Source organism: Alexandromys fortis, unplaced genomic scaffold (assembly GCF_014885135.2).
Source record: "Alexandromys fortis isolate MF-2015 unplaced genomic scaffold, M_Fortis_MF-2015_v1.1 scaffold_34, whole genome shotgun sequence".
NCBI classification, from domain to species: domain Eukaryota; kingdom Metazoa; phylum Chordata; class Mammalia; order Rodentia; family Cricetidae; genus Alexandromys; species Alexandromys fortis.
This window is the reverse complement of record NW_026067933.1, coordinates 2,454,100-2,474,930: the sequence shown is the minus strand read 5'-3', so window position 1 is coordinate 2,474,930 and position 20,831 is coordinate 2,454,100. Positions and strand designations below refer to the sequence as shown.

Genomic DNA, 20,831 nt, shown 5'->3' with positions numbered 1-20,831 from the left:
CTTTTTAAAATAAAAATAAATTTAATTAGAAAAAAGTGAGAGAAACAATGCAAAGAAGGGATTTTAAATGCTTTTATCCTGCTATGGTCACCTACTGGACATCTGCTAACCCAAGTGAAGAGTTTGCATCTGTGACAACAGTGGCTACAGGGCCCTACAAAGTAAGTTAAGCAAAGTTATCAGAGTACTAGAGAGAAATTACTTCGCTTCTGGTTATTTTCTTCAAAATTTGTAGTCTTTGTGTCAACCCAGGATTTGTGAAACTGGGGGCTTTTTTTAGTTTTTTCCTCTGTGAGACTAAGCAGTGGAGAATCCAAATCCTGTGATTTTTGTGGTGAGAGATGCATATGTCATACATTGCACAGATGTGTTAATAGTTTTAATGCACAGCTTTTCTAACTGTACCGTAAAATACTGCAAATCACAACTCATTTATTCATAACTCCTCAAAATGCATTGCTCAGCACAGAATTCACAGATGAATAAAATGATAGCCTGTTTATATGGACACATAAAATTAATTATTGTAAATTTTCTACTATCAAATGAATTTGTGGATTTTGGAATTTATAACTATTTTAATTTCAATTTGTTTTGTCTCTATCTTAGTAATAATGCAGCTGGAATTTTCAATAAATAAATAAATACACATGTTACTTTTATTACACCAATGGCTGTGGCATTCCCTTGAAAAACACTATAGAAATGATTTATTCAAGTATCACATTTACTTTTATACCTTATTTTCTGCTTTTAGTTTCATAAGAAGATTTTCAAATAATAAATTAATGTTTGAAATGTTACACTTAACTCCAAGTTTAAGATGTGGAAAATGGCCTAACTTTGTTGAAGGTACTAGCATCATTTTTATGGAGAAAGAGTGTGTAGGGTCTGCCAACGCAATTTCAACCATAGGTTTCTGGATGTAGGTGTGTAGATGCTTTTTGGTTGTACTTCAAAAGACGTACAGACTCTATGACAGCGAGTGTGAGGCATTTACCAGGACTGCAGTGACTATATCTTACAATGAATTCCTAGCAAGTCCCAAAGTCACAATAAAGTAGGTAGCAATTTTGTGGTTGTCATGGCATGGTCTGATTAACAAAGTCAGGAGCCCACGCAGGGTACTCATGCAGGTTAAACATAGATTCGATCCAGGTGAACATGCCCAGCATCACCACAGCAACACCCAAAATATTTACTCCAAGTCCAGCTTTAACCTAGAACAACAACAACAACAACAAAAAAAGCATACATGTCAGTCTCCCGGTGAAAAAAATTCCACAGTGATTTCAACATTGTATCATGCAAGCATAAACCTGATTTACATGCACCCTCAATGACCTATATAAGTCGTGATTATCATCAACTGGGGATATTCTTCCTTGCACATCAAATGGGAATCTGTCCCTAACTATCATTTTGACAGCACCAGAGAGGCTTTTCTTTGGAATAAATATCAGTCAATCTGCCCTTGTATGTTAAATTATAATTGATTATTTATAATCTTATTTATGAATGAATAGTTTTCATGAATACCATGTGATAACTGTATTCTTCAGTATCACTTAGCATTACTGTTTTCCCATGTGAGTATTTTTTAATTGGCATTTTGTAATGCCACTTCTATTCCTCTTTCTTAGTGTTGCTATTTTTTGAAACTCTTACATGGGAATTCTAGTGTGTCCATTGAAGAATCTCAAAATAGTTTTTTACATATTAGAGATTGTCAGCTGCTGCTCTTAAATTGTTTTTTGTTACTATCATTTGATTTTTCCCTAGACCATATCATTGCTCATTTGTTTATAGCATATCATTGACTGGTTATATGATACAGTAGTGGAGGAGGGTAATTGTGGCAGAAACTCTATGGACTGCAAAGCCTAAAGTAGTTGTGGTTGGTCCCCTCACAGAGACTGTTTGCCTGTTCCTGAATTCTCTGAATGAAAATATGGCTTTCCAAAGCAAAAGGGAAATATTTAGCATGATTACTTTGGATATCCTTTTTCTATCCATACAAGCCATGATTTTTTATCCACGTACATGTTTTAAACACGTACATGCTTGTGATATTTTATGTTAAACATATTCTATTTTGCAACAAGATGTTATGTGCCTTGAGCATAGAAATATTTTTAGAAGTTTTATTTCACTAGTTTACAGGGACAGCAATTAGGGTGGGAAAAAAAGAACAGGAACTCACTGTGTAACTCCACAGATGGAGCAAACTCACAGAATTGATTTTGACTATATTCTCCTTTGGGTTGGGTAGGAAATTGGTGATGGATATTGGCTTAAGACTGGAATGTTCTCAAATTGATTCTCAGCTACCACTATTTGTATTTGGAAACAAAATGTGTGTTCTACCACTTAAATTTTTCTTTGTTTCTCACAGAGATCCTCCAGAAAGAGATCTACAAGATCTACAAGAAAGGTACTTTTCCTCAGGTATTGAGCAACGTCTTCTTCAGACCAAATGCTGTGTAAACATTTGTGATACAGAACAGTAGTGTTCCTGTTTCTTTTTTGCCTTAGATTGGATCCTAGTCTTGGCATATGTTTAAGGAGTCATGTTAAGAAATTCTGTGCTCTTTTCCTTTTTTCATGCATTCCACATCTCTATTTGTGACCATAAACTCTAATGGCATGTTAGCTTCTTGAAAATAATCTATGACCATTCGTGCCCACAGTTTTAGAAACAGACTTCAATCTCTGATTTTATCACGGTTGATTAGAGTGTAAGGGTAGCCCATCAGGTAGAGGAGTCTATTGGGTGACATTATGTTCTTTTAGCTGCTAACTTACCATGTCGATGACTTTCAAGTGGCCGTATGAAAAAACAATAGCATTGGGTGGATTTGCAACTGGCAGAAGGAATGCAAATGATGTACACAGTGTGGAAGGCAGTAAAATATGAAGGGGGTTCACATGAATGGCTTCAGCCTGTGGGAAAAGCCAAAGGAGAGCGGAATTAAAATGCTGAGGGTGGACACCAAGCGTGAAAATGAACAAAGTTATTGTAAAATACTTTCCCAGAATAGAGTTGAAACCTAAAAGCATAAAATTATGCATAATTTATAACTTCTCAGAGTATTGTAAAGTGTCTCTTATTTTTATTGTTATTGTTATGTATTTTGACCTTTTATTATAATTTATTTAGAAAGTAAAGTATACCTTATCTCAGGAATTTCATTAAACAAAATATGCTTATTATGTAATTAGTGTTATGTACATTCACATATTATACTATATAATAATATCTTTGTATATTCTTAAACATTTTAGAAAAGTATAAGATGGCTAGTATAGCTCAAAATAATAGATGATGTCACTGAGGTCAGAGACACCAAAGAAATTGTCGAGCATGCAGCTGACAACCAAGAGAATCTTGGGAAGGCCTGGGTGCCTGTGGCTCTCGAGATTTTCAGTGTACTATTTACTCAATTACTTCTGTGAGAGATTTAAAATTCCTCAGGGATCATTACTTAGGGAGAATGGTTATCATCTGGAACTCGTCGCATAATTTTCTGGTGGTTTGTTTCATGAAATAAAACCAGAAAGCCGAAAGCTGAGATGATATGTTGTTTGTGATTTCTTGCCAATAGGCAGTGGATAAACAATCTATATTTTCTTTTTTAGTAGCAACTCAAGTATATGAGCAAATAACTTTGTGGAGTGGCTGGGAATCATTTTCAGAAAGATACTCTTTGCTGTTTCTTTAAAACAGTTCTTAATTTAAAGTGCTTTCTTCTCACCAACACCACCCACCTGAATCAGAAAAAAAACATTTCATTCAGTTATCTCATGTGCTTGCTATGGAGCGTGGAAAAGGGGTCTTCCTCCCCCTTTTAGCACATTGTCTTGAGAACTGCCTAAGAAATTTAGGCCTCAAGGTTAAGACTAGCTTCTCATTCGTCTGTACATTACTTATAGGAAGAACTTCTCAGAAACTCAGAAACTGAGGAACACTGTTCGGAAAGGTGATATTTCAAAGTGCCTGGAACTATTGACTCATCTTATGGCTGATTTGGATCCAGAATAGTTTCATATATTTGCAAATGAAAACAGAACAAAACAAAAACCTGTGCAGATCAAAAGTAAATTATTTACTAAAGATTATCCTACTTGGATGTGAAATATATTCCCTTGAGTAAACGTCACCTGATGCAGATAAAGCCCATATAGGTTGCTTACAGAAGGTTCATTTAAGCCAAAAGAAACTATACCACAGGATGAAAACTCACAATCAAAATGACAAGAAAACCTACTCTAGAGGAAAACAATATAAGTGTAATACTCACCAAAGGAGATAATATTGGGAAAAGAATGGTGATGGTAGCTGGATTGCTGGCTACCTCTGTCAAACTCGTGACAATCAAAGAAGATATCAGAATTATTAGCCAAATTGGTAATGAACCTAAAGGAGATAATTTACTTCCTATCCAGGTAGATAGTCCTGATGCCTAAAAAAACAAATTTGCAGTATTTATTATTCACATAATTCATTTTTATTAATTATTTTTTCCATTAATTTTACATCCCGACCACAGTTTCCTTCCCTCCCCTCCTGTCTCCTCCTTTGCCTCCCCTCTACCCCCACCCATCCATTCCTCCTCTGTTTCTGAAGCTCCTCACTTTGCATTGATGATGGGAGAGGCAACCCAGTATGAGGAATAGGTTCCCCAAATCCAGGCAAATTGTTATAGACAGGCCCTGATCCCAGTCCTAGGAGGCTCACACAGACCAAGCTACAGAACTGTCTCCCTTCACATAATTCATTTTAATGAAACACAATTTAATCACACCATTCACATACACACACAGTATTTACTGAGTTTGTTTCTGAAATATCATTTCCCATATTCTTGTGTTTTGATAAATATAGATAGGTTTGATATGAACAATTTTTCAGAATTATTTCAATACTATAGTCATGCTTTAAGAACTTTAAATTCTTTCTCTATGCTTTCCTCTATTAAACATTAATTTTATGTAATCAAAATATCTAAATGTCTTGATAAGTCATGATGGACCATAGAGCTTTAAGAAAAGGGAAGCCTGCAGGCTCCTTCCCCTTCTCCTAAGCTGTATCCCCCAGAGGCAAGAATTGTCAACTGTTATTAGCTATTTACACTGATATTTAGTATTAGTATAGGTATCTTTCAAAATAACATTCTAATTAAGCTTTTTCTTAAATTTTCAACTGGAAACATTATTTATTGATTTCCTAATATGTTGCCTGAGGATTATGTTTTTTTATGCCATTCATCATACATATGTTTTCTGCCCCTTAATTCCTCAGAACATTGCTATACTTTGGTTAAATCTATATTTAAAGATTAATGTTATAAATATATAAATATTGTTCATTGATGAGCTACTTAACCATCTAAGATTATATTTACTTTGTTTTCCAAAGAAAACATTAGTCTGATTGCTTAGTTTTCTAAAAACCTATCACTAACCCATCATGCTCTTCAAACTATCTGGAGACCTATCCAACAAGCAAACAAACATGTGAAGCAAGTGGGTTTGCTTTGTTCGTGTTCCCTCAGGATATCTGTCCTGGAATAGACCCTTTTCCTGCTCCATCTGGACTAGATTCATTTTAGACCTACTTAAGTCCCCTCATGTCTCACCACTCTGCTTTGTGGGAACCTCTCCTTTATTCTGCTTATTTGGAGGAACAACACATCCTTTCAAATATGCTGAGATTGTAGGACAGAAAGTACATTTGCAGAGTATTTATAGGTCTGAAAATTATTTTATTTCTTTTCACACCATTTTTCTAGTTCTGATTTTGGGAATTATAGTTTCGAAATCATCAAAATCACTCAGCAATGTTAAACTATCAATTTATTTTCGGTGTCTTTCGGTGGGGTTCTTTAAATTGATTGAATATTGATCTTTGTTTTATTTCATGCAATCCAAAATATTGCCTGCAATCGGATTAATTGGTTTATTATTCTGATTTCTCCCTAAATAGAAGGAGAAGTCTACCCTATGTGACTTTATACTTATGAAAATCTAGGCTATGCATCAGAAAAATACTTTGATTATAAGCAATAAATTCATTTCCAAAGTAAATACAAGCATCACAAACATGGGCGCTAGATATCAGTTTTATTGTTTATTGTTTTTATTCATATACAGAATTAACTATTTTATTTGTATTTTATCATGTGTATGTTTGTGCAAGTGCATGATTGTATTGTGTATGTTTATATGTATGTGGGCACATGTCCATGTGTGTGTGTGTGTGTGTAAGCCTGAGATTGATGCCAAGAGTTTTGACTGCTATTCACGCTATATGTGGAGTCAGGTTCTCTCAATTGAATCCAGAGTCCACTGATATGGCCAATCTATCTATTTAGCTTGCTCTGGAATTACAGAAGATCACCGTAACCACCTACAATTTACACGAGTTCCTGGGGCTTTGAACTCTGTTTCCCAAGCTTGTAGAGGAAGCATTTTATCCAATGAGCCATTATGAGAATAGATATTAGCTTTATGGATTTATACATATAAGGGTACGAATACTGAGTGTAACATTTAGAAGTATAAAAACTAAAGAACAAGGACATAGATTCCTAGAAGGTGAGTGAAGATGTGTTTTACCTCGTTCTGATTGAGTGTGAGAGGAACACAGCAAGTGTTTGTGATTTGTTCTGGAGTCCATTATGATTCTATCTCCACCTCAAGATTATGAGATCTACAATGTAGGCTCTACATAAATCCCTCGAGCATGAACCTTTTCATAGTTCTCTTAGCCAAGAATCTCAGAGACTTTACTTCTGAGACATTCCTGGTGTTATTAATAGAGATCTCCTTCCTTTCTACTCTTTCTCTTTCTAAACAGACTCTTGAGGAGTTTGTAGACGAATGCTCTAGTTTTCTTATCTTTTCACAATTTTACTTTATTTTTGATTAAAGTATATTTGCATCATTTCCCCTCTTTTCTCTCTGCAATTTTTCTAATGCCCCCTTCCACCTCAAACTCATGCCCCCTTTTCTTTATTGTTATACACACACAAATACAGACTCACATACATAAATGCTTATATATGTACACATACATATATACACACACTCAAGCTACTGAGAGTGTTAATGTTGCTTAAATGTATATGTTGAGGGCTGACAATTTGGTAGTGGACAATCAACTCATTTTAGTGTTTACTGTCTTTTAGCCTTTTGTTGTATTTCTGACATATGTTAGATATTATCTTTAAAGAATGTTGCCATAATTCTAAATTTGAGAGAATTACTTTATGATTATTTTTAAATGGTATTTTCTTTTACTTTTCGTATCTTTCTGACATCCCTTTGAGGTGCCAATGATAAAATTTAAAGAATTTATTGCTTTGTTCACTTTCTTCACTTTTTCCTTGTTCTATTTCTTTTTGTTTCCTTATTTCATTTTATTTTTCTTCCTTTGGTTAGTGTAAATGGGGCTTCTCCCAACTATCTGTTGGCTCTTGACTACCTACTCATTTTTATTTAAAGAGACTATTAAATGGTGATTTAAAGCTCTTGGTAACAAGCAAACATTATTGATGGAGACCATGCTTCAACTTTGCTACAAAATGAAACAATTTCCTAAAGACTATGTGGCCCTTCACGAATGGGGATAGTAGTTGAAGAAATTGCATAACCTTGGAAGCTTTTAAAACCATCTTAATATCCAACCCTGGCTTCTTCCATATTATTTGTTGCTTCCAGTTCTTTCTCTCTTTCAGGATCTTAATATTAAATCATCTAATTTCTTGAGGACCCTTCCATTTTCTGACCTATATAGTTCAACTACTTTCACAAAACCATTTACTCATACAAGATTTTCCCACTATCTTGCATGGTTTTGAACATCTTTTGTATGTTATTGACTGTGTTATACAGTTTTTATCTTTAAAGACTGTTAGTACTTTTTGTCATTATTTATTATGGTCTTGGGAACTTAGGAATATTTGAGAAAATGGTATTTAATCTCTCACAGTTATCTTAGAAAAAGCATTTGAGTAATGTGTAAAAAAACAACAACAAAGAGAAATTATTCACTGGGAAGAGTTGGACAGTGTCTATCACTTTGTGAGACATTCATCATCTTAAATCAAATCAGGGGTGTTTAAGAGAGAGGACACAGCATGAGGTAAATAGCACATGATTGCTACCTCATGGTTCTTTTTTATTTTTTGGTTATTTTTTCAAGTAGAAATATTCCGTGGCTTGAGGCATTTGTTAGACAAATTATAACTTTGAACAAAAGTTTTTCAAGTTGTCTCCTAGTATTTTGTAAAACCAATTTTTACGGTCACAATTTTGTACGGACTTTTTTGTGAGAAGCTTTCGACTTCAGTTTGGTTACTGAGGAGTAGTTATTCTGGAAATTCTTGCAGAATACAGATTCCAGCTACTAGGATCTTTATAATGAATTAATTCTCCCTCTGTGATTTCCCTAATTCTTCTACTGAGAGAGCCATGTGCATCAGACTAAATCCACACCTTTTCATTTCCTCAGATTTTGCTGTTCTAGGGTCTGGTCGATGCTTTCAAAGCCACTTTGAGTGTCTAGAGTCCAGTTTAGACATATTCTGAGCAGAGAAGAGCAACATTCTTATGAATGCCAGACTTTCTGATTCTGCTTTCCTCACAGTTCAAATCAGCAGACATAAAGATGGCAGTTATTATTCTGAGAATGCAGATCTCATTACTGCTGAAATAGTAGAAAAGAAAATTGTTATTGTCTTATACTTCTACCATTTTTATCTGGGCTTATCTAAGCCTAAAGCAATTTGGCAAAAGGCTCTCTGAGTTGAGATGGTTTCTAAGACTTACAGTAATTACTAACCCTTATTGCTGAAAAGGTCCGAATCTAAAACCTATGCAGGAACGAGTAAGAAAACTAGAAGTAAACAGTATTCCCCTGTCAAGAAGAAACAATAGCACTTTGTACTGTAAATTGAAATAAATAAATGCATGACTTCTAAGAAGTCAAGGGACTTGTCACAGTTTCTCCCTTGCTGTCCTGCTGTTTGTGACTGAGTATGGAAATAGATGCGAATCAGCGCTGAGTATTTAATAGAAGGCTATGAACCCCCTGAGTGACTTGTGTGTAGTCAGACAGAAAGATAGAAATATTCTTTGCTTTTTCAAAAAATTGAGAGTTTCATACATTGACACTGTATCTACACCACTCTCAAGATTCCCTCAAAATTTTTCTTCCATGTCTCCCCTGCTAAATGCATGGGCTCTTCTTCAATTATATACTATATATACATTATATATATATTATTCACACATATTATTTTTCTGAATATATACACACACACATATATATATAACCTACTGAGTATATTTGATCTTGTTTGTATGTAAATATGCTCAAAAAATTTTAGAGAAGATAATTTTCTTCTAGGAAACCTGCAATGACCAGGGCAATTACAAGGGATAAGAGCTTGCTTTGTGTCAGCTGGTGGATAGATCAATGAAATGGCCATCTGTCTAACTCATGACGTTTTCATTTCTTCCTGACAGTAGACATTATATACCAGAAATTGCCACATTAAATATTCTGGAATTCATTCACAAGATAAATTTACTTAAGGCATTACTTTTCATCTCCTTATTTGACAATGATAGAATGGTGGGTTATTGAATTGAAACTGAAGAATTGCACAAATTCTATATGAAATGACATAAAAATATAAGCAAGCAAACAAATAAACCTGTCCAATTAGGAACCAACCACAGTTTTGGATCTAAGTTTTCCCTCCTACTAAGCTACTCTTCAAGTATAATGTCATGGATTAAGTATTTTAATCTTTTTTGCATTATTTTCTTTGGCATTCTGAGACCTTGTGACATTATTGTTCATGCTTACAGCCTGTAAAAGTTCTTGAATTATGAACTCACCTCATCTGTGTGGGATACTGCATGGCTATTGAATTCTGCATTATTAATATGAGAGGATAAAGGTGACTATGCCCAAAGCTTGAATGTGCCTGTGTTCTTCTTTTCAACCACCTAGTTAACTGTTAAATCTCGTACACACTGAGCATTACCTGACAGCCATCTGCCAGGGCAAAGCCGCCACCAACGAGAATGGCTATGTCCCACGGCATGAATGACTGGAATTCTTTCCAAGTAATCAGGGGAGAGAAATCAAAAGCAACTGCAAAACAAAAACCCTACAGTTAAATATTGTTGAACACAAGAATATACAATAATTTTTATCAGTCTCCTGAATAGTCATGTTACAAGAAACATACAATATCATGATACTGTTTTCCAGGCAGAGATTTGGCCTTGACTTTGAGTTTGCACTGACCTTAAGTGGAATATTATATTATACTGATTAATAATGTTATAACTTTGGAGGTGGAGCGATGTCTCAGAAGTTATGTTCACTGGCTGCTCTTCCAGAGGACATGGGTCCAATTCCTAGCACCTACATGGTGGTTCACAACTGCCTGTAACTCCAGTTCCAATCTGACACTCTTTTCCAGCCTCTACATGGATCCAAACAGTGCACATGCACATGTGCAAGGGAACACTCAGACACAGAAAAAATACTTTAAGAAACTTTGAGAAAGTATTTTGGACAAATCCTTCTAATAATATTTGAATTACATTTAGATAAGTCATTATGATATTGTCATTAGTAATGCCATTCTTTCATGGGCTCATCTTTCTACTCTTACTATAGGACAGTGCATTGAACTCTGTCAAATGGGCATGACCTAGAATCAACTGAGAAGAGAGACTCAATGAAGAATTATCTTGATTGGCTTGACCTTTGGGTATTTCTGCGAGGGACTGTCTTAACTGTCCATTGATGTGGGAGAGCCCAGTCAATTGTGGGTTATATTTATTTCATGAGAGGACCCCTGGGATTTATAAGACTAGAGGAGGCTTCAAAATAATAAAAGTATTTGTTTTTATCTTGATTGTGGATGTGATGTAGCTGAAGTTCCTGCCTTGATATTTACCCAATGATGGACTGTCCCAAGATTGTAAGGCAAATAAGACTTCTTAATACTGTTCTGTCATTAGGCTACTCACATCAGCAGCCAACATGAAACTGTGCTTCCAAACTATAATAACCCATTTGCCCTATGTACGCACATAAAAATGCAGCCCCTGAAAGCTGATGTTAACATAAAGCATAGACAGGAGCGAACCATGTGTAAGAAGTGCATGTAGGAGAATGCATGCTCCAGCAGATGTGTGCACTTCTCTGACCATGGGTTGTGAATACAGTGAGTGTTCTTACTAAGCACCTTTTCCAATTGTGAACTCAGGCTATGCCTATAAGGGGCTTGTTTTCTTTTTTTCAAGGACTTTCTGTGAAACTATAAGTAATCTTTCTCATGAAACTTGTCCTCCTCTAGGTCCTCAAAATTATTACTGAGGTCTCATCATTCATTCTTCTTTCCTTGTTAGTCAGTATTCTGATTTTGGCAAAGGAGGCGATATCCCTCAAGAATAGCTGGAACCTGGGTATAAAAGGAAATAGACTTTTCATTTCTGCAAACTCTAGAGAGTCTGCCTCTTGGTGGAGATAAATACTGGCCGAATAGGGGGTTCAGGGTATAAGTGAGATAAGCTAAGATAGAGGTTATACTGACATGGCCATTTTTAATATTCTATGTGCTAACTGAAGCTTATGGAATTTTAATTTCTTCAAAAGATGTTCTATAAATTTACTGTTAGAAATGATACTCATCTATTTCCCCTTTCCTGGTGGATATGTATGTTTTTTCTTAAGGTTCACCTTGCCACTTAGCTTCTCTAAGATCATGAACTATAGGCTCGATATCCTTTGTTTCTATCTAGTATTTTCTTATGAGTGAGTACATACCATCTTCATCTTTCTTGGTCAGGATTACCTCACTCAGGATGTTTTTTTTTCTAGTTCTATCCATTTGCATGCAAATTTCAAGATGTCTTTGTTTTTTTTTTTTTTTTTTCCCACTGACTAGTACTCTAATGTGTGAATGTGCCACATTTTCTGTACCCATTCTTTGGTTGAAGGGCATCTAGGGTTCTGGCTATTATAAATAATGCTGCTATAAACCCAGCTGAACAAATGCCCTTGTAGTATGATTGAGCATCTTTTGAGTATATGCCCAAGAGTGGTAATGCTGGATCCTGAGGTAGGTTGATTCCCAATTTTCTGAGAAACCACCATACTGATTTCCAAAGTGGTTGTACAAGTTTGCATTTCCACCAGCAATGGAGCATGGGGGTGGGAGGAGTAGGGAGGGAAGAAGGGGAAGATGAGGGGAGAAGGGGAGGGGGGAGAGAACTTGAGTGGGCAGGATAGTTGAGATGGAGGAAGGACAAAGATGAGAGCAAGGAAAGAGATATTTTGATTGAGGGAGCCATTATGGGGCTAGTAAGTAGCATGGCACTAGAGAAATCCCCAGGAATCCACAAGAATGACCCCAGTTAAGACCCTAAGCAATAGTGGAGAGGGTGCTCGAGCTTGACTTGCCCTGTAGTCAGATTGATGAATATCTTAAATGTCACCATAGGACCTTCATCCAGCAATTAATGGAAGCAGGCAGAGACCAGCAGTGGAACACTGGATTGAGCTTCCAATGTCCAGCTGAAGAGTAGGAGGAGTGAGAATATGAGCAAAGAGGTCAAGACCATGATGGGGACACTGAAACAGTTTACCTGAGCTAATAGGAGCTCACCAACTCTGGCCAGATAGGGAAAGAACAAGCATAGGAACAAACTAGACCCATTGAATGTGAGTGACAGTTGTATGGCTGGGGCAGACCACAGGGCTACTGGCAGTCGTACCAGGATTTATCCCTACTGTTTGTATTGGCTTTTTTTGGAACCTATTTTCTTTGGATGGATACCTTGCTCAGCCTAGACATAATAGGGAGGGCCTTGGACCTTCCGCAAAGCAATGTGGCTTATCCTCTCTGAAGTGTAGATAGGGTTGGGGTGGGGGGATGTGTGGAGGGAATGGGAGCAGGAAAGGTAGCAGGAACTGGAATTGGTATGAAGATGAAAAAAGATAGCTTTTTTTTTTCTTTGAAAAAAAAAAGAAATGATACTCAACCAATTTCTCCTGAAGATGTAGTTTTTGTCAATTTCTTAGCTGGAATTAGAAAGAAAAGTATTCCGGCAACTAACGCAACAGTTGAATCTGTAACATAACCAGAGTGCCTGAAAAATATGAACAAACATGTTCATTAAAATGGTATGAAGAACTTATATAAGATAAGATATCAATGAATTATGTTAATAACACTTAAATAGAAATGAAAATAAATATAGATCATTTAATCTACACAAGTCTGTTCTAAAACGTAGTTTCCCAATGAAGTGATGTAACTTATAAGGACCAGTTATTTCAGAATGCATTCCTAATAATTCAATACATTCTCATATTGCCAATACTGAATAACCAGATGATACCTTATCAGACCAACAGAGCAAAATTTCCAGGTAAACTTTCAGATTTGTTAAGCAATTTCTTCTCTGAAATATTGCTTTTTATTATAATGTCAGAGAATTGAGGCTTAAACAGTTGCTGGAGTTTGGCAAAGCCCCATGTAATTGATTTATAATGTCATTCTATTGAATTTAGTGAGACATGCTGTTGCTAGTGTCCCCTCAAACTCCTCTACAAACTGTGAAAGCAAATTGATCTGGTTTCTAGGATGAAACACCTGCTTGTACAGTGGTTACTAACCATACATCCAAAGGAAATCAACCCATTTGATGCTTTGCCCTCTAGAAACTTAAGAAGATTAATGACCAGAATGACTTACGAGATGCTCACAAATGATCCCTGTACAAATTAAGAATAATTTGGGAACAGATGGGGCTAAGAATTGCCAGACCATTCTAGCAGAAAGGCAGGTTCCCGGAAGCCTCCACAGTTAAGAGGCACCTGGACATTATACAAATGAAACAGACACGAACAATTAGAATACAGCCTTAGAAGTCAGCAGTATCAACTATGTGGGCTTTTGCAACTGAAGAAACACGAGTGTCATCAGTCTTGTTTTTCTATCTTACATCTCAATCGACTTTTTTTTAACAAGAGTCTATACTTTTGCAGTTTATGAGAAAAATCTAAATAATCAAGGGAGTACATTATTTTTCTCAATTTGATATATACTTTTTTAAAAAAATGCATCTTCAATGCAGGCTGACTTTCTTTCCTCGTTGACAGAAAGACTGGAGTGGCATAACTTTCTAAAAACCTGACCAACCCTTATAAATACATTGTTCCTTTATTATTCTATTTTAGTTACAGTTTTTGGCTAAGCTTTTGCCAGACTGAGCCAGGTGTCATGTAACTGGATTTTGTTTTATATGAAAAGACATATTGAAATTGGTCCAGATTCAAGCAGATGGAATAAAAACATTGGGTGGTTAGCAATAAATCTTAATATATCATACCAGCTTTAGAAATTGGTGCTGCCTGAAACCTGCACACAGTACACGCATTTTACAGAATGCACACTTTAGACAAATTAAGGTATAGAGGTTGACAAACATTTTCATAAAACATTTTGAATATAATTTTTCATTATTACTTTGAATTTTGATTCAGTAGGAGCTGGGTTATCTCAACACTATCAAGAATTAAGCCTATACAGATTTTATTTGCCTTGTGCTTGTTTTATTTCTACTGTCGAGCTCTGTCCTCTTCCAAGCCCCGTTTCCTTTCCCACTGCTGTCTCTCACAAGGCTGGGTGAGGGGAGAAGCCCCTGCTCATAGCACATACTGTTTTCCTGATACAAACGAAAAGCATCTCCTAAATTATGTTTTCTGCTATAAGGAAGAAAAATTAGATCTGATTGTACTGAATATGCTACTTTCTCCTAGGTCTTATTTACTGTCATTTGCTACTATTCCATCTAGTTCTCAGTACATTACAGAAAGAGAAAGAGAGAGAGAGAGAAACTTTATAATGGTTGGTGTTGATTTTAAAGGGAGCTGGAGTTATTTATTTATTTTGCTCTATATCCTGTTAGAAAAATACAAAGTACCAATCTTCTATTAATCGATAGCTTGTTTTAAATAAATAGATGATGCTTTTAATTTGGCCTTCTTAAAAATAAGAAGTTCTTTGCCTAAAGGAATCAAGAACATACAGCTGATCTTTTAAACTATCTTGTTTCATGAACTGCTTGAGGCAGGTGGTCATAAGACATCTGCATTCATCCTTTGGGTCTTAAAAAAATTATTGGTAATGCCTGTGGAAACAGAAAAGTCGGACTGAGGGAAGGTGCTGTTTTTCTCTTCCATCAGGCCAAATTACGTCTGACTCAGTTTCAATTTGTGCTCGCAAACTATGTGGGTTCTTGCTGGGGATGTGAGACCGGAAGCACAAGATGAAACTCCTCTAGATGTAAGAACCAGAGTGTATTGGTCAAAAATAGACCGAGAGAGAACACACTGTGTAGCATTTGTTTCACACAATATCTATTTAGCACTTTTACTAGAAAAGAAAAGAAAAAAACAAACAGGAGTATTCTCTGCGCTACTGTAATTTCCATCTTCCCGATAGAGGAAGTGGGAGCGTGCAGTGATTTGTCCAGAATAAACAGAAGGATCCCCAGCAAAGTCGGGCGCTACAGCTCTTGCAACTCTGCTACCAGCCTAGATCCTGGTCAAATGCAGCTCAAATGTCTAACTTGGTCCTGAGGTAGTAGCTGCATGTCTAATGGACCCTAATTTTTATACAGAGGATAACGGCCATCCTTTTTGCTTTCTTACCATCACCTCTTACTTATCACCTCACCACAGGAGATTAGGCATAAAAATATTTTTTTTTCCCAAAGAAATGACCAAAGCACCTCACTGTAGTTTTTCAACAGTTAGCAGCGACACCGCACAGAAAGGGCTGACACGTGAATACTTACTCTGAAAACAGGGCCGACCAGCCAGTAACAAAGCCAGGATCCCGACTGAACCATAGCAAGGCCATCACGACGAAAATTACCAAGGTCACGATTTCTTGATACCTGTAGAAAACATGCTGCTGTCAACATTTGTGAGAACTCTGAGTTGTTGTCAAGCTGATGGCTGCTGTGGGAACATGATGTGCTCTTACTTGGAGAGTGCTGGGGCTCTTAAAAAAGGCCCCTTCTCCTCAGCTTCTCTGAATTTTGTTTATGTTTTTTTTTCTATCTAGCAAATTTTAATTGGGCAGTGATATGGATTTCATTTTAGTGACTTAGTAACTTAAAGTCACCGAGCTTCGTAGGTTTGTGGTCTTAGTCAAGACTTAGGACTTCTTTGCTGGCAAGTAAGTGATATTTTCTTTACATTAACTGCTTGTGTTTATCTGTGTGTTTCCATGTATGTGGTGTGTGTGTGTGTGTGTGTGTGTGTGTGTGTGTGTGTTACTCATGCATATCTTACTTAATTGGCCCCAGTTTTTCATATTCTTGCTTGATCACCTCGGCACAGGCTTTTTCTTTGGGTGTTTTGATTTTGCCACATTTGAACATCTCCTTGAAGCTGAAAAAGACAAGAAAGCTTTAGCGTTAAGGAAATTATTTCACTACCTCCCTTCTTTATGGAAGAACTTCAGGGAAGGCTTTATAAACGTGACTGCCTGCTGACATTAGGAACCCACGCCCTGCGCCTGTGTCTCTGATTCTTTCCTTGACTATTCCTTTCTCTGCACTGTCTGGCTTGCTCACTTCTAGATGTCTAATTTTTTGCATTGCTTTCCATGGCATCAGCCGGTCTACTCCCTTTTAAAGATCTTTCTGTACCACGCACAAATTTCCATGTGCCGCTCACCTTCATCAGCCCTTATACATGATAGTTATAAATATGTACTCCATCCTTGATATATGTTACATTAAAATGTATTATTTATTGGGTATCTTGGTTGCTATATTCTGTGCCTATGGAAGTTAGTCCAGGATCTTTAAACTTTGACCAGTTTTTGTGGGACATTACTCTAGATGTAACTTTTTTTTCCTTTTTCTTTTTCTTTTCTTTTTTTCTTTTTTCTTTCTTTTTTTTTTAAGAATACCTCTGGAGGAAGAGTCAGATGGGAAAATAGGTTCCTGGGGATTGTCCCTTGGGATGATGGTGATCTTTGGCTTGGTTAGAACTTTATGTGTGAGGAATAAACACAGATAAACAGTCTTCTGTAAAGTTATAGTTTAGGACACAGTGAAAAGGAGACGGAACAGTGAGAAAGTAATTACTAACATAGACACGGTTTGTGCTTGGTCATACAACTCTGCTCTAAAACATTGTTCCATGCTTTCTTTTTGAAGGAGTAGAATTTCCTTGATTCTTTTAGTTGTTGTTGTCTGTTTGTTTCTTTAATACAGGGTCTCTATATACAGTTTTGGCTGTTCAGGAGCTCATTATGTAGATCAGGCTGGCCTTCAGCACACAGAGATCTGTCTGTCTCTGCCTCTCAAGTGCCTGGTTGAACAGCATTTCTGTGATTCTTAAACCATATATCCTAAACATTCACAGTCACCCTCATGCCAACACAATGACCTCTGACTGTAATTAGTTGATTATTGTTTTATTTATGAACAGAGAAGGGCTGGTGAAAACTTTATTTCAATTAAGCTTCTAATGCCAATATCAAATTTTTGTCCCTAGTCACAACATAAACACTATTATTCCATGACACAAATCTGAGGACCACCCTGAGAACTATCTATAAAAGCGAAAATAATAGTCAAAGATCAAACTTTTTCTTAGAAACTCTTTCCTGCCCTCTACACTGCATGTGTCTATCCCATTGGATGCAGGCAATGGACAGTTAGGTCAAGCCAAATTTTCTTTGCTTGAAACGAAGGTTCATATGGGACAAAGGAACTGATGAAGCATGTGAGGATGTGTCCACCTCTTCTTGGAAATAAATGCAGAGGATGGATGAGCTTCTTGCATGTTTGAGTTGTTTACCGTGAGTGAGGAGCTAACTGTGCTAACAGCCAGAACACTAATGAGAATGTATATTAGCCGGCCAGGGCAGTGGCAGCTAATTTCTGTTTGTCAATCTAGAGCCTTTAGAGATAAGCACCCTGTAAAACTGAGAGGAGGCTGGAAAATTAACTGGAACATGAAACTGCCATGTCTAACCAGTAGTGACAGCAAGAGAACTATTTAAAAACAACACTGATCATGATTTATGGACGTTGCCCAATGAGTGTATTTCATGGGGATTTTTTTTTTTTTTGGTTCCTCATTGGGAGCATATTCTAGTACTTCTGCTCTTTATCTTCTTAATTTTTTTTTATTTTCAGTGACATGCTGTATTAAAATAATAATGGAGGTGGCACGTGTGTTTGTTTAATATCATTAAAAGTAGCAACAAAGAAAGAAAACAGTACTGGGCTATAGTCACTGGCTAATGTCCACATCTGCTGGCTGGGATTGTTCTCCTGCTTCCTATCTTGCTACCTGTGCAACTAAACCAGCCGCCCATAGCTTGAATTTCCAGGGAGGAGAGTTTAGTATGCAGCCGGCCTGTCACACTGAAGGCCACCTGCTGAAGTCAGTGACATTGCACACATTTGCTTCAGCAGGACGACTGCCACATGCTGCTCTCACAATCTGGATAGAGCGTTTTTAAAAACCATCAGCCCCATCTTCCAACTAGTAGCACAATTGGGCAGTTAGGAAGGAACAATAAGATGAAAAATAGGAGAGGAAAATATTGGCCATTACCTTGCTAGATCTGGAAACTATGGCCATAGCTAAGACACCACATCCTACCCTACTCTGTCATTTTTCAAAAAAAGTCCTAGTAACTGAGTTCACCTTAGCTGTCTTAGAGAACAGCATCCTGCTTGATTCATAGGTCCTTGAGATTATTTAAATTAAGCTATCATGATAAATTTTAAATATTTCATTATTCAGGAAAAATATTTTCATGATTGTGATATACCTACTTCCTAATAGAATATTCAGAGTTGAAAGTGCAGGCTGAATTTGAGATTGTGTGGATTAGCCCTTTGTGGTTTTCATGGTGGCTGTCATCTTAGTCATATGACTACTGAGTGCTTGCCAAACTACCTGCTTCAATCCTCGAAAAGCAATCCTGAAATTCCCTTGAATTCAGAATTTGACATTTTAGTGGCATTTGTGGTTCTTTATTGATCAGTATGTCTTACTTCCATTGCTGTAATTTGGACCCTTAAATGTTGACATCATGATGCTAGAAGTGATCTTATGAAATGTATCGGGTAAATCCTGCTGTTTACAGTGAAAGGTGCTGAGACTGATCATGGCAGGACTTGTAGAGTTTGCTTATTTGTCCCTTGAGAAGCTGCTGTTACCTCTTGTGATGCTTTGAAGTAGTAGCTTACACTTCAGAGGTTTTGACCATTATCATCAAGGCAGGGAACATCTGTGCAGGAAGACATGGTGCTGGCTACTTATTGATCAGAAGGCAATAAAAATGGGACTCTGATACTGAGCAATATCTTGAGGACATTTAACCTCAAAGCCCACCCCCACAGTGACACACTTCCTCCAACAAGGCCATACCTATTCCAACAAAGGCACACCTCCTAATGATGCCACTCCATATGAGCTTACGGAGGCCACTTGCATTCAAACTACCACAGCCCCTATAGGCTCATATCTTTGAAGACTTAGTTGCCAGGGAATAGAACTCTTTGAAAGGATTACAAGGATTAGGAGGTGTGATTTTTGTTGGAGGAAATATGTTACTAGGGGTTGGCTTTGAAATTTCAAAAGTTGATCCCAGGCCCAGTCTCTCTCTTCTTCTCCCTCCCCCTTCTCTTCTTCCTCTCTCTCTCCCTATCCCCCCCNCCCCCCCCCCCCCGCCTACAGATCAGGATATAACTCTCAGCTACTTCTCTATCACTGCCATGTTGATAATGGGCTAACTTGAAACTGTAAGCAAGCACCCAATCAAATGCTTTCTTTTATGAGATTTCTAGTGGTCATGGTGTCCTTCACAGTAACAAAACAGTGAGAAAGATACCTTACTTCTAATCACTAGTCCAACAGCTCCCAACAGAGAATCTACTCAGACTCTATTTTACTTTACAATTTGAAGGTGTTAATCAATTCCGGAGCTATCATGAAGCAGGAAATCCTACACGTTGACAGTTGAAATTATCTTGGTAATCTTTGGGCATTCCTCTTAAAACAAGCAGAGGCCATAGCTTCTCACAACTCTCCTGTAATAGTTGGATGGGGATCACAATGTAATCACTTCCATATGCCTTTCTGAGTAGTAACTATATCACTGGTTTGAGATTCAAAGGGAACCCAACTGGATAGGTATTTTATAGACTCTGCCAATGCTAACATTGTTTAAATAATTTCAGCTTATCCTAATGTGCTCATATATCTTAAGTTTTTTTTTATTGTAGAATGTAGAAATACAATGTGGATAGCATAGGGGTGGTATGGGAAATCCTTCCTTATATGTGTTGTTTTTATTGGTTAATAATGAAACTTCTTGGACCTATGGTAGGGCAGAATAGAGATAGGCAGAAGCTATACTGAATGCTAGAAGAAAGTAAGTGGTGTCATGGAGAAGCCATGTAGCCAGAAGACAGACGCCACAGAACCTTACTAGTTGTCACATCCACAAAATGATGCACAGATTAATAGAAATTGGTTAATTTAAGATATAAGAGCTATACAATAAGAACCATGGGCTAATAGGCCAAGCAGTGTTGTAATAATACAGTTTCTATTTGATTATTTCAGGTCTGTGCTGTGGGACAATAGTCTGTATCCTATCATTTGTATTTTAACAAAACGTTGATTGGCCAGTAGTCAGGCAGGAGTATACGCAGGACAACCAGCCAGGAAGAAGAGGCAGGGCAACAAG

The 20,831-nt window shown here is 36.9% G+C and overlaps 1 protein-coding gene across 1 annotated transcript in view; it reads right to left on the bottom strand.

The window, feature by feature from the left end:
* Positions 1-1,021: 1,021 nt before the first annotated feature.
* Slc13a1 (solute carrier family 13 member 1) overlaps positions 1,022-20,831 on the bottom strand; it is an 84,803-nt gene continuing 64,993 nt past the window's right edge. The window contains exons 9-15 of the mRNA XM_050145912.1: positions 16,400-16,498; positions 15,898-15,999; positions 13,076-13,182; positions 10,059-10,168; positions 4,302-4,463; positions 2,806-2,943; positions 1,022-1,220 (exon numbers count right to left, since the gene is read on the bottom strand). Coding sequence (XP_050001869.1) covers positions 1,083-1,220; positions 2,806-2,943; positions 4,302-4,463; positions 10,059-10,168; positions 13,076-13,182; positions 15,898-15,999; positions 16,400-16,498 — 856 coding nt within the window. The 3' untranslated portion in view covers positions 1,022-1,082. The remainder of the gene's footprint in view (positions 1,221-2,805; positions 2,944-4,301; positions 4,464-10,058; positions 10,169-13,075; positions 13,183-15,897; positions 16,000-16,399; positions 16,499-20,831) is intronic.